Source organism: Prionailurus bengalensis, chromosome D4 (genome assembly GCF_016509475.1).
Source record: "Prionailurus bengalensis isolate Pbe53 chromosome D4, Fcat_Pben_1.1_paternal_pri, whole genome shotgun sequence".
NCBI lineage: Eukaryota > Metazoa > Chordata > Mammalia > Carnivora > Felidae > Prionailurus > Prionailurus bengalensis.
The window spans coordinates 17661672-17675374 of NC_057359.1; the positions used below are offsets into that span (position 1 = coordinate 17661672).

Genomic DNA, 13703 nt, shown 5'->3' on the forward strand with positions numbered 1-13703 from the left:
GCACTTAACTAACACTTTTTTTTTTTTTAAATCAAGGCAGCTCTGCATGTTTTGTTTTCAAAGTCAGAGAAGAAAAAGGAGGGGAGAATTCTCTACGTGCTTTTATTTCCCCACTATTTTGTTGACGGTACCCAAAAAAGGATACGAAATATGGAATGCCACGTATTTTCTTTCCTGGCAACTGCTTCCTCAGATCATGAAAGGAATAATATAATTCACTACACTCCTTTCTAAATATTAATCTCCCTTCTTCACGGAATGACTTAAGATCATTTATCAACTAGAGCGCCTATTCACCTCTATGGCACGTAGCACAAGCGTTTTATTCCCAGTCAAATCAGAAAATAGAATATACAGATAAAATCTCAAAGCTAGAAGGAGATGAGAGGGCATATTTTGTCTGCCCTGTCTCATTGTTCATATAAAAGTGTCCATGAAGATTTTGCAAGGTCACACCGATGGCTGGTGGCAAATCCAACATTATTAACCAAGTTTCCCACATTCCAGTCACTTCTATTTGCTATTTATCCACCTTTTTAAAAAAATACTTTTCACGTTAAAACATACTATAAAGCCACCCGAGATGCTTTTTGTATACTGTTTTTCGCATTTCTTAAAAAAAAAAAAAAAAAACGCATGTTGTGACTTATGCAGGCAGTCACATTTGAAATCACTGGATTATATGATAGTAATCAACCAATGGAACCTATTAAATTGAAAGAAATTTTAAATTGTTGGTAGGGGTGCCTGGGTGGCTCAGTCGGTTAAGCGTCCGACTTCAGCCCGAGTCACGATCTCGCGGTCCATGAGTTTGAGCCCCGCGTCAGGCTCTGTGCTGACAGCTCAGAGCCTGGAGCCTGTTTCAGATTCTGTGTCTCCCTCTCTCTCTGCCCCTCCCCCATTTGTTCTCTCTCTCTGTCTCAAAAATAAATAAACGTTAAAAAAATTTTTTTATAAATTGTTGGTATAAGTAACATATTCATGTAGTACAAAAGGTAACAAAGTTGAAGGGCACGCAGTAAGGGTCTCCCCACTACGTCTGTATCCCAATCATTTATATCCCAGGAAGCAACCAGTGTTCATCAAAGAGTTTTCTGTGTAATCACTTCAGATAAAGGCAACAATTATAGTACTCTTCATAGACTGTCCTTTCTTTTTCTTTCTTTCTTTCTTTCTTCTTTCTCTCTCTCTCTCTCTCTCTCTCTCTCTCTCTCTCTCTCTCCTTCGTTTCACTTTAAGCTGGATCATGGAGATTGTTCTCTATTTTACCTAATAGAATCTGTTACATTCTCTTTTATGGTTGTGTTGTACTTCATCGTATTGATATGTCATCGTTTAGTAATCTCTCTCCGTACACATCCAGGTTGTTTACAGCTGGCAATTATTACTTACAGTGCTTCAGTAAATAGCCCCCTTGCATCTTTACATGTGTAAAGATGTAGGATAAATTCCTAAAAGCGGAATTACTTCTTGTCGAATTCTCGTAGATATTGTCCACTTATGCTCCATCGAGTTGGACAGGTTTACGTTCCCATCATTGTGATAGGAGAATGAGTTGTATCATGACCTCCCTAGTCATTGGATGTTACCAATCTTCACGTTGTTTATCTCTGAAAGGGGAAAAAGTGATATCTTGGTGTCATTTTTCATTTACTTTTGTCTTTATCTGCATGAGGCTAGACATATTTTTATGTGTTTAAAAACTCGATTTATCTTTTCAGGATTACTGTACTCCTGTCCTTGCCTGTTTTCCTGCTGAATTTTTCTCTTATTGATTGGAGAAACTTTTTGTATATTAGGGAAATAGCCTTTTGTCCCTGGTAGGAGCTGGAAACTCCCTGTTTGTCTTCTGCCTTGCTTTTGAAGGGTTTTTTTTTTTTTTTTGGTCATGCCAAATTTATTTTTTACTATGTTAAATGTGTCACTTTTTCTAAATTCCCTTTTTGATTTGCATCATACTTAAGCATCTTCCACTCTAAGATTATTTTTTTAAATCTCCTGTATTTCTCAGGATACGTTGGTGGTTGCATTTGTTTAATTTTACATTTAATATCGTTCAGTTGAAATTATCCTGATGTAAGATGTTAGACTGATTTCACTTACAAAGTAATCTGGTTTTCCCCACATGACTTAGAATGGCACCCTTAACATATACTATATTCTTATATATTTAGGGTTGACTTCTTGACTTTCCATTCCATTCCATGGAAATCTGTAGACGTTTGCTCCCGGTATATAGTTCAATCCTTAGTTTTAATATATTTTATTTATTTATTTATTTATTTATGTATTTATTATTTGTGTGTGTGTTTATTTCTTTTTGAGAGAGGGAGAGAGAGCACAAGCAGATGAGGGGCAGTGGGTGAGGAAGACACAGAATCCAAAGCAGGCTCCAGGCTCTGAGCTGGCAGCACAGAGCCAGATGCGGGGCTTGAACTCGCAAACGGCAGAGATCATGACCTGAGCTGACGTCAGATGCTTAACTGACCGAGCCACCCAGGCGCCCTGAATGAGACACCTTTTTAAATTTCATCTTCATGGAGGCATAATCAACATATAAAATTCTAATATATTTATTTATTTATTTATTCATTCATTTTAAGTTTATTTATTTACTTTGAGAGAGTGAGTAAGCAGGGAAGGGGCAGAGAGAGAGAGAGGGAGAGAGAGTATCCCCAGCAGGCTCTGTGCTGTCAATGCAGAGCCCAATGTGCGGCTCAAACCCATGAAATGTGAGTTCATGACCTGAGCCGAGATCAAGAGTCAGACGCTTAACCAACTGAGCCACCCAGGCGCCCCAAAAGTGTACGATATTTGAAATGTACATTATAGTTGTACGTAAGCGATGAATCGTGGGGTCTACCCCCAAAACCAAGAGCACGCTGTATACATTGTATGTTAGCTAACTTGACAATAAACTGTGTATATAGTGAAACAAAAATAAAGTATACGTTGTAGTGATTATATGATCATCTATAGGTAAAATGTAACGATTCCCTCCATCGAGTTAATTAACATATTCATCACCATATATATGTATACATATCCATGTTTTTTGGTAAGAACACTTAAGTTCTACTTTTTTAGCGAATTTCTGTTGTATGATACAGTGTTATCAACTACCATTACATTCAATCTTCGGTCATACATTAGATCCTGAGGCCTTGTTCATCTTACAGTTGAATGTTTGTACCCTTTTACTAACCCGCCCTATGTCCCTTACCCCTCAGCCTCTGGCAACCGTTTTTCCGCTGTTTCTACAAGTCTGGGTTGTTTTTTTTTTTTTTTTTTTGAGTCCACATATAAGTGATGCCTTGCAGTATTTATCTTTCTTGTGATATCATAGCTTTTGATTAATATTGATATAAAAGTCACATCACGTAGATTCACATAGCTTCTTTTTTTTTTATCCTATTTCAGAAAGTTGTTAAATTTCAAACTAATGAGACAGGATTTCAGCTGAGATGTTGGGCAGGGGGATTGCCCAGAATTATCACTGAACGTGCTTTGCTTGGCAAGTAAAATCTGATGAAAGAGAACATCTTTCGGCAACGATGCTGAAGCAGTGGATGCCTAGATCCACTTGGACCATATAGGGAGACGAGGTCTGTGGCTGGAGGAAGGGACTGTCCTTATAACCTGGAGCGCACGTATGTTGAAGTTCATGGAGGATACACTGATGATCTCAAAGGTCCTGTGGCTTTTACAGTCTGGATGAACTGTAGTTCCTTAATATAAGAAATCGAGCTTTCAGAAGTTACACCAGTGAGGGAGAGCACAGGGTTTTCCTTGTTTCCTGGGCTGACCATAGTTTTATGAAAATGAATTTCGAAGTATCTTTTCTGTGCATTGAGGCTTCTTGGCAAAAAGTGCAGTCTGTGTAATGCATTACCTCTGAGCTTTTTCTTAAAGGGCTTAAGGGCAGACATATGGATAATGGTTTAAAAATAGAAATATGGTCTTTCCAGTCATAGAAGTCTTCTGATCCAAGAGGTGTTCTTCCCACTTTCCAAAAAATGTAGGGCTATATCCTCATACTCCTAGATACGGAGACAAAATACATGGCATCTGACGCTAAAAAAAAAACAACCCACTGTACTTTTCTTGACTATGTCAGCCCTGTGATCAGACAGTGACTTAAAGCCCCATCTCGATGCCAACTCGCCGTGTCACCTTCTAGCCACCGCGCCCTATAACTAAGCACTTTTGTTTGGTAAAATTACAGAAGAGATGCTGTCTGGTAAGATGCGTGGTTCTATTTTAGTGCCTGTAGTTCATCTAGGAACATGGCTGGCACTTGGTTTCCTCACATTTGTCCATTCGTGTTTGTGCATTTAGGGCAAGTGCACACTCCCAGCGTCATTGTAGAAACAGTGATACCCGCCCCCCCCGAACAGACTTGTTCTGATCTCTGGCATTCTATTTGCGACCACGCTGGGGGATCTGACCCCTTCTGGTTTATGGACACCTACAGGTGGCAACTGAGAATTTATGGAGGTTCTGTTAGGAAAGACCACTGCCGATGGAGGGTTCGTTTGGAGAGAGTTCCATCTAAATTTTTTTTTTTAACGTTTATTTATTTTTGAGACAGAGAGAGACAGAGCATGAACGGGGGAGGGGCAGAGAGAGAGGGAGACACAGAATCGGAAACGGGCTCCAGGCTCTGAGCCGTCAGCCCAGAGCCTGACGCGGGGCTCGAACTCACGGACCGTGAGATCATGACCTGAGCCGAAGTCGGACGCCCAACCGACTGAGCCACCCAGGCGCCCCAGAGAGAGTTCCATCTAAACGGATCTGCGGCCTTCTTTCCCCTAGCATACGCATGTATACTGATCTAGTCTTGCTGCGATGTGACTTGGGCGGTAAGAAAAAGGATGGCGGATATAATTTGCATAATCAAATTTTTCACAAATGGCCTGATTAACAGAGTGCTAGATGTCATTCATGGAGATGACTACATTTTTATGAAGTGGAAAACTGTGGAATGCTTGCTAACTATTTCTTGGTAAAATGTAAGTCCTTCAAAGCCAAAGACTATTTTTACCCATCTTTATATTCCCAGCACAGCGTCTGGTGCAGAAGAGACACTTAATGCTTTTTGAATGAACAAGTGGGTGAATGAGACTCATTCCTTAGAAAGATTGTTTGAAACGAAGAGATTAAAATGTTTCCTGGAAATAGAAACAGTGCACGCACGCCCATGCTGGCTGCTCTACTTTGATTGAGAAAGAGATCGATTTTTTCCCTGTATTGTTCAAAATCCAGCCGCTTAAAAATTACCCTCTTCGTTAAAAAAAAAAAAAAAAGTACACACATTTTTAACGCCGCGTTAGTTTCGATGTGACTTCTAAAGAGCAGTCTCTTGAGTCAAAGACAAAACAAGATCCCTGTTAGCATCCCTGACAACCGTTGTTTAAAGACAACTGTTTCTTTAAAGTTTAAAGAAATGCACACAATCTCTTCTGTCCAGTGTACAAGGTATGATGTTGGGGATGTGTGTGGGAGTAGAATGTTCCAGTGCCAGAGGGCCCCCTTAGTCTACATGAATTGAAACAGGAACAGGAAAACCTTTCCTTTTGGAGAATATTATTTTTCACGTATTAGCTTTTTTTCCTGGACTGATCATTTTGCCTAAATTACCGGTCGGAGAAGGCACACGTATGATGCTTAGCTGGGATGCTTGTCATAAGTGGATTTTATATTTATTTAGGAGGCTGTGTAATTCTGTCTCCTTGTTAGGAATTCACTATTCGAATCATCTTACATACCAATAGCCTCGTTGAATAGATTTTCTCAGTGGGAGAATCATAGAAATTTATTAGTTTGGCTATTGGCCTTCGTACCTTGTTTATAACCGTGCACCTTGAGCCTGGTAACCAGTACCTTAGTATCTCCTCCAGAGATCTTTAATCAAGTAGGCAAAAGTGGTTTTGAAATCTTTACTGAATGGGTGCAAACGGAATCACTAGTGCACCACAAAGTCTCCCTCCCCTCAATTTTTAATCCCTTTGTGGAGAGAAGGGATAAATGGTAGAACAGAACATTTTGGAGTATTATGGCTAAATAAGCTATGGCCAGGGGAGATCAAACAAAGGAGAATTTAGGAACAAATTGTAGAAGGCCACCCGGGCTGATAATGCATTTGAGATGCACCATTCAAAAGGGAAATTGTTGGGGCGCCTGGGTGGCGCAGTCGGTTGAGCGTCCTTCGGCTCAGGTCACGATCTCGCGGTCCGGGAGTTCGAGCCGCGCGTCGGGCTCTGGGCTGATGGCTCGGAGCCTGGAGCTTGCTTCCGATTCTGTGTCTCCCTCTCTCTCTGCCTCTCCCCCGTTCATGCTCTGTCTCTCTCTGTCTCAAAAATAAATACATGTTAAAAAAAATTTTTTTAAATAAAAATTAAAAAAAACAAGGGAAATTGTTTATTTTTATGTTGCCATAATGATTACCTGTTTTAAATAACACCCCCATGCGACCCCTGGGTGGCGCAGTTGGTGAAGCACCTGACTTCAGCTCAGGTCGTGATCTCGTGGTTCGTGGGTTCAAGTCCCGCGTCGGGCTCTGTGCTGATGGCTCAGAGCCTGGAGCCTGCTTTGGCTTCTGTGTCTCCTGCTGTCTGTGCTCCTCCCTCGCTTGCACTCTGTCTCTCTCTGTCTCTCTCTGTCTCCCTCAAAAACTAAACAAACATTTAAAAAAACACCTCCATAATGTAGTTCTTCCATTTAGGTTACCATACTGTATTCAACTCAAAAGTTCTCAGTTGCCTTGTTGAAGCAAACGTTGTGGCTAAATATTTAAGACTTTCCCAAGTGTGGGGAGTTTGAATGTGAGCTGGCACGGAGCCTCTCTGGCTCAGGAAATTGAGCGATTTCTCTAATTGTGTGCCAGAGACCCGTCTAGGGCTTTGGTTTTCTGATTCCCCGAATATTGCTGTTTCTACTCCGCTATGTTGTAGGAAGCCATTTCTTTAAAAGAAAAAAAAAATTGTGATCCTAGAGGATTTGATCCCAGGGTAATGTTGAAATTTGCCATGCAATCCCAGAGCATTAAAAACATTTGATGTGTCGGGGCGCCTGGGTGGCGCAGTCGGTTAAGCGTCCGACTTCAGCCAGGTCACGATCTCGCGGTCCGTGAGTTCGAGCCCCGCGTCGGGCTCTGGGCTGGTGGCTCGGAGCCTGGAGCCTGTTTCCGATTCTGTGTCTCCCTCCCTCTCTGCCCCTCCCCCGTTCATGCTCTGTCTCTCTCTGTCCCCAAAATAAATAACGTTTGAAAAAAAAATTAAAAAAAAAAAAAAAAAAACAGTTGATGTGTCGTGTAAGGCAAGGGTCACAAAAACTGTGGCCCGTGGGCCAAATGCAGTCTGACACTGGTTTTTCTACAGAAAGTCTTACTAGAACTATCACACCCCTTCATTTTCTGTCTGTCTGTGGCGCACAAGGGCAGAAGGAGTAGTTGCGACAGAGGTCAATGGCCTGCAGGCCTAAAATGTGAATTATCTGGACCTGCATAGAAAAAGTTCGCTGACCCTTAGATGAAGTAAGGATGAAAAAAATGAGCTTAAAAAATTAACACTGTCAACTTGCAAAAAAGAATTGTGAGTGAAACATGCTTTCTGAAGAAGCCAGAAAGCTAGCATGCTGTCGAGAGATAGGGATGATGGTGTCATGAAAGACCAGGGTGGCTCAGGTGGTTGAGCGTCCACCTTTGATTTGACTCAGGTCACGATCTCACGGTTCGTGGGTTCGAGCCCCGCGTCGGGCTCTGTGCTGACGGCTCGGAGCCTGGGGCCTGCTTCATTCTGTGTCTCCCCCTCTCCCTCTGCCCCTCCCCTGCTCATGCTCATGCTCATGCTCTCTCTCTCTCTCTCGAAAATGAATAAACATTAAAAATAAAAAATAAGTAAATAAAGGAGAACTAGGTTTCTAGGGAATCTGAGAGCAGAGGCTCGGATTCTCGTTGCCAGCGCGAAGTCTGTGACTTGAACCAAGTTGGCTCAGGATGGGAAGTGCTTCAGACCGTCATTGATGTCGTGCTAACCGTGGTGGACGTTGAACGCTCACCAAATGTCCTTCTTCTTGGCAGGTGGAGTGGATCCAACAGCAAGTGGTAAAAAGACGGACAAAGAGGGATTATGACTTCAGCCGTGCCCAGCCGACTTACTTCAACGATCCCAAGTGGCCGAGCATGTGGTATATGGTGAGGAAGCCTGGCCTGGGGCTGTGTTGTCCAGGGGACGTCTGTGGGGTCTGGGAAGACACAGAGGCAGTGACCAGGGATGGTTTCCTGTTCCAGGAGACCCACCATATGAGATTTGGCTGGACTATGGTCCAGCCATATGGAGATGGACCTCCATCTCCATATGGAGATGGACTGTGCTGTTTTCTGGATCTTTCTGGAACTTTGCTCTTTGGTTCTAAGGCAAAAGAGAAGGGAGTTTGGATTCACAGAATTTCTGTTAGAGAGCTTACTCTGTGTAGCTTTCTACATCTGGGCCAGAGGATAGAAAAATATACTAAGGTGCAGACAGGCACCCTTAGACCTATCCGTGATCGGGTTCCTCTCTGATACATGTGTCCTCCACCTAAAAACCAGTCTGGGTAATGGACAATGGCTCTCAGAAGTCATTGAAATGACTCTGCTGGTAAGTAGCAGATTCCAGGCTTAAGTCATCTAACATGTGCTTGCTTACTTTAGGTAATGGTTTTTAAACACTAGGGAAAATGGTTTTTTAAACTAAGGGAAAGACTGGCTGGAAAGTATGTGACTTGTAGTTAGTTCATTGGCTCAGGCAGAAACTTTCAGTGAGGGCAATTTGCTGAAGTGTTGAGTAGAGCTGTCCACCTGTTCACCTGCCGTTGCCTCCTTCGGAAATGTATTTCTATCTCTCTGGGGCACCTGGGTGGCTCAGTCAGTTAAGCGGCCAACTCTTGGTTTTGGCTCAGGTCATGAGCTCACGGTTCATAGGTTTGAGTCCTGCATCAGGCTCTGTCCTGACAGCGCGGAGCCTGCTTGGGGTTCTCTCGCTCCCTCTCTCTGCCCCTCCCCTGCTCACATGCGTGCACGCTCCTGCACTCGCTCTATTTCTCTCAAAATAAATAAATAAACTTAAAAAATCTATATATATATATTTCTCTAGTCTTAGGGTTTTATGTTTGTGATCCCTGAGAAATACGTTACTTATTCTTACTCGTCAAATCCCCATGTCCCCGGTTTGCTCTATAATCTACAAAGAGACCTTTCCCTTCCTCTTTTTTTGAAAGTCTTCATTGCTGGCTATGGCGTGGGTGTTTCCCTTAACTTCCTTTATTTTTTGCGGTCCTGTCCCTGCTTCTCTGCAAACCCGTAGCATTTTACGGACCTGTCTCGTAACTTTCCTGCCTCTGTGCCTTTCATTCTTTCCACCCGGCTATTCTTCCTGCCTTTCGCCATGGACTTAGGTGGGGACTCACCCCTTCTTCAGGGCCCATGCCTGAGGCGACTGCTCCAAGTGTCCCTTGTCCTCATCTGTCCCCTCTTCCCTTCCTCCGCTCTCCTGGGCCCTCCGTCTCTGCGGCGCGTTGGCACCTTTCCCTTGGCACCTTGTTTCGTTGCTGTCGATATTTTAATTGTACTCTTGTTACACTGGGGCAGGAGCGAAGTCACTTCTACCCCCCGGAAGATCTGACCTAGGGCCTCGCGATGCCAGGAACTTGTGCTTATTTTGAGGTGGGTGAAAGCGGCTGGCTTTTCTCCCAATTTCGTTTTTCTTAGTCTCACCCAGAAGTAGAAGGTCGTGGAAATATTTCGGAACCCCAGAGAGAATTTTACATAGAAAACTCTTTCAGGCCAAAAAAGAAAAAAACAAAAAAAAACACAAAAAAACGGGAGCCATAAAGCTAAGTTCAAAGGGAGGCGGCACTCTAAACAGCATTCGAGTAGAAATCACCTGAAGGGACAGTAGGACCCTTGACAGCTTGTTAGCTCCAAGACCAAGGAAGAGTGAGCCACCTGGGAAGGCATTGGAAAGAGTGTTGGCAGGACCTGGGGAGCTCTGTCTGTTGCTGACAAAATGATAAGAGTATAATGGGATTAAGAGAGGGGATGGGAGAGAAATCCCTCTCCACCGCTGTTCATGAGGCCGGGCAGAGGAGACCTTCGTCACCTTACATTTCTTCATGCAAGAAAGAGCCGGTGTGCTGTCGGCACCGGTCCCAGCGAGCGGGGGACGTGTTGGGCAGCTTTCCCTGACCTTCTTACCGCTTCGGCAGGCTGGCCTGGGCTCTGGAGGAACCATGGCCAAGGCATTAGCACCTCGGCCAGCCTGGGGACTCCGAAGGTTTCAGTACCCGTAGAGCGAGATCTCCTCTCCCCCAAGAACCGTTGCTATTTCTTTGGAAATTCCCTTTGCATGTCAGGAAAGGTTGAGGGAAGAACTTTTGTTCGGGCATTTCAACGTCGGCTATGTTTCAATACCTGTTTGATAATTCACATAGGTGACGTGTTTATGGAGCACTTACCGTGTGCCAGGCGATGTGCTAAACACTTTGAGTATGTTTCTCATGGAGTGTGAGCGAAAGTGCGTGTGTGGATATTGGCCCTGTTTTAAGAGCAAGGAACCTGTGGCTCCTGAAATGTAGACGACTTGTCTAAAAGCACCCAGCCTGGGGCGTCTGGGTGGCTCAGGTCCTGGTCTTGTGGTTCGTGGGTTTGAGCCCCACGTCCGGCTCTGTGCTGACAGGTCGGAGCCTGGAACCTGCTTCGGATTCTGTGTGTCCCGCTCTCTCTGCCCCTCCCCAGCTCGTACTCCGTCTCTCTTTCTCTCTCAAAAATAAACAAACGTTAAAATCACCCAGCCCGAACGCGGTAGAGCAGTGCTGACAAACCAGGCAGGTTGATGGGAGTCCGTAGGACTGACCCGGCATCCTGTCCCCACCCTTCTCCTACTTAGAAGCACTATCCTAAGAAAGATGCTACTCCAGCCCTCCAGGAACTTCGGATCTATCCACAGAGAAGCGGCTAAAATTCAAGGCAGAGTAGTGGGTGCCATGGAGGATGAACAAAGTATTGTGGAACAACTAAAGAGTTTCGAAGCTTCCTATTAAATGGTTGCTTTTCCCTTAACAAAAGGGATGCGGAAGAGGTTATGTACCTTAAGTTGATCTGTCGGGAGTAACGGGACGGGATGAGAGCTAGAACTTCAAATCTGCCAACCTCGATGCGGATCCCCATTGCTTCCCTTACTGTGCCCATGAGTTACCTCGAACTCTCCTCAACTGTAACGTGAAAGTATCTGGTTCTTATGTATGAGTTAGCTATTGCTGTGTAACAAATCACAGAACTTAATTTTGCAAACAGCTCACGGGCCCTGTTCAGACAGGGCCCAGCAGTGACGGCTTCTCTTTCTGTGGCGTCTGGGACTTCGGTTGGATGACTCAGAGGCTTGGCTGCAGCAGCTGGAGGATTCGCTTGCAAGTGGCCTCGTTATTGGCCTCATCCTGTGGTGAGGACTGCTTGAGTGTCCCCTTGAGATGGCACTGGCTTCCCCCCGGGGCAAATAATCCAGGAAGTCATGTTAGAAGTAGTGATGTCTTTTATTATCTAACCTCAGAAGTCACAGACCATTTCTTCTGGAATTTTCTATCGGCCCCACATGCCAGCTCCGATTTCGTGTGTGAGGGAACTGTATGATGTGGATGTACATACTAGGAGGTGAGGATCATTTGGGAAGCCGGTGACCACAATTAAATGAAGTACTACATGAGAAGCCCTTAGCGTAGTGCCTTTTCTGACACTAGAAACCCCTCAGTAAATCGTTACTGTTATTATTCTCTGACCTTTTAATTGCAATTAAAAGGAAATACATGCTATTTCCTCTTGTCTGTTGTTTAAACTGCTGCTAGTCAAGGAAGAGGGGGAATCACTTGTCCAGCACGTGCTTTTCAGAGCCTTCTGGTGACACATCGGTGACCCGGCTGAGCAAGGTGCTGATTTTCTTCTTCCTCTCTCTGGACCCTGGGCCCTGCTGGAGTGTTTCTGAGGGCTGCTTGGCGAGCCTCCATAGGGTCCTGCCTTTAGCTCGTTAGCCTGGGCCCCGGCCTGTCATTCTACATTTATCACAGGAGAGTGGAGATTAAAGAATGGCATGAAGTGTGCCTGGGTGTCTCTTTTAATTAATTTAAAAGCTTTGCCCCTGTGGCTCCTCCCCCTGGAAACTGGTGTGTGAAACCATTATGTCTGGCCTGGAAGCTTGGGCAATATATCCGGGGAAATCTCCAACTGCATCTACAGAGACGATGGCTGTATAATTACTCCTCTGTCCTGAAATACTGTGCTCAGGCTTCCAGGAGTTGGGAGAGTGCAGTCCTAAAAATAGCACTCACTTCTTGTTGCATGGACAGACTTCTGCACCTGCTCTTTGTCCGGCCAAGATGGCAAGCACCGAGGATTGGGGGAACCGTGATTTGTGCTTCCTGAGATCAGTAAAGCAGGAGGGGAATATCTAAGCGCCAGTGAAAGTTTGCTGGACAAGGGGTTCCTTCCAGAAGTTTCTCTGGGATTATGTACATAATCCCTCTCTCTCTGTCCCTCCCCCACTCATGCTCTGTCTGTGTTCGTCTCTCTCAAAAAAAACAAAACAAAACTAAAAACACACCCAAGCTTGCCCCACCCCCCGTCAGAGATTCTTTATGTTTTGGGGCGTGTGGCTTGAGTGGGGGGGTATTTTATCAACGCTCACTGGGTGATTCTAATAAGCAGTCGGGACTGAGAAGCACGGCAGCGAGGTAGGAATCCTGTGTCACTCGCTCATTGCCTGAGGTCTGATAAGTAATAAATGCTCCACAAATGCTAATGAAACAAACACTTGAGTCATCTGGAACAAAAGCAGTTCTTTGGTGATCTACATAGTAGAGAAAATAATTGCTCATCTTTGAGTGCTCAGGATATGTCAAGCATGCTGGCAGACTTTCACATGTGCTATCTTACTGCCAGGTTTCTAGTGAGTTGGGACCTATTATTATCTTCATTTTACAGATGAGGAACCCGAAGAATAGACACATGAAGTAACTTGTCCAAAGTCCCACTGTTTATCAGGGCCAAGCCCTGGTGTGTAAAGCCAGTTGCTCTGAGCCCTGAGGCCGGCCTTCCAACCTTGACATCCATGGTTCTCAAACTGGCGGGCGTCAGAATCATCTGGAGGGCTTGCGGTCTACCCCTCTCACACACACCCCCAGCCTAGATCTGGGAATCTGCATTTATTTCTAACAGGTTCCCAATCTATGCGGACGTTAGGGTCCCGGGACCCGCCTGAGACCACTTTGTCCTACCCTACCTCGGACACGAGGTTTATATGACTACAGCCAGCTTCCATATTCCCACTACCAGCTGGGGTAAGAAGGGGTTTTTAAACTTAAGGGACATTTTAAAGCACGCTTGGTCAATTTAACTTGTTTTTCTAGGTCTTCTACCTTTCTGTTACAACATTTTCTCTTTGGGAAGCTGGCAGCTTTAATACAAGAAGATTTTTTTACTTTACTTGCATTGATTGGAAATATGCTTGGCTTCTATATTCTTTCAAGATGCTCCGCAGACAAAGGTTATCTGACAGGAAAGGTCACCAAGATTTGGCCAAGTCTGTGGGAATTCGGTACGATAGAAAGGGTTTTAATGTACCCGGCTGGTATAACGGATCATTATGACCCTACTAAAGAAAATTCAGCTTGACTCT

The 13703-nt window shown here is 44.5% G+C and overlaps 1 protein-coding gene across 1 annotated transcript in view; it reads left to right on the forward strand.

The window, feature by feature from the left end:
- PCSK5 (proprotein convertase subtilisin/kexin type 5) overlaps positions 1-13703 on the forward strand; it is a 457705-nt gene that overhangs the window by 80448 nt on the left and 363554 nt on the right. Inside the window, 1 exon segment of the mRNA XM_043565357.1 lies at positions 8081-8194. Within this exon segment, the coding sequence (XP_043421292.1) occupies positions 8081-8194 (114 nt within the window).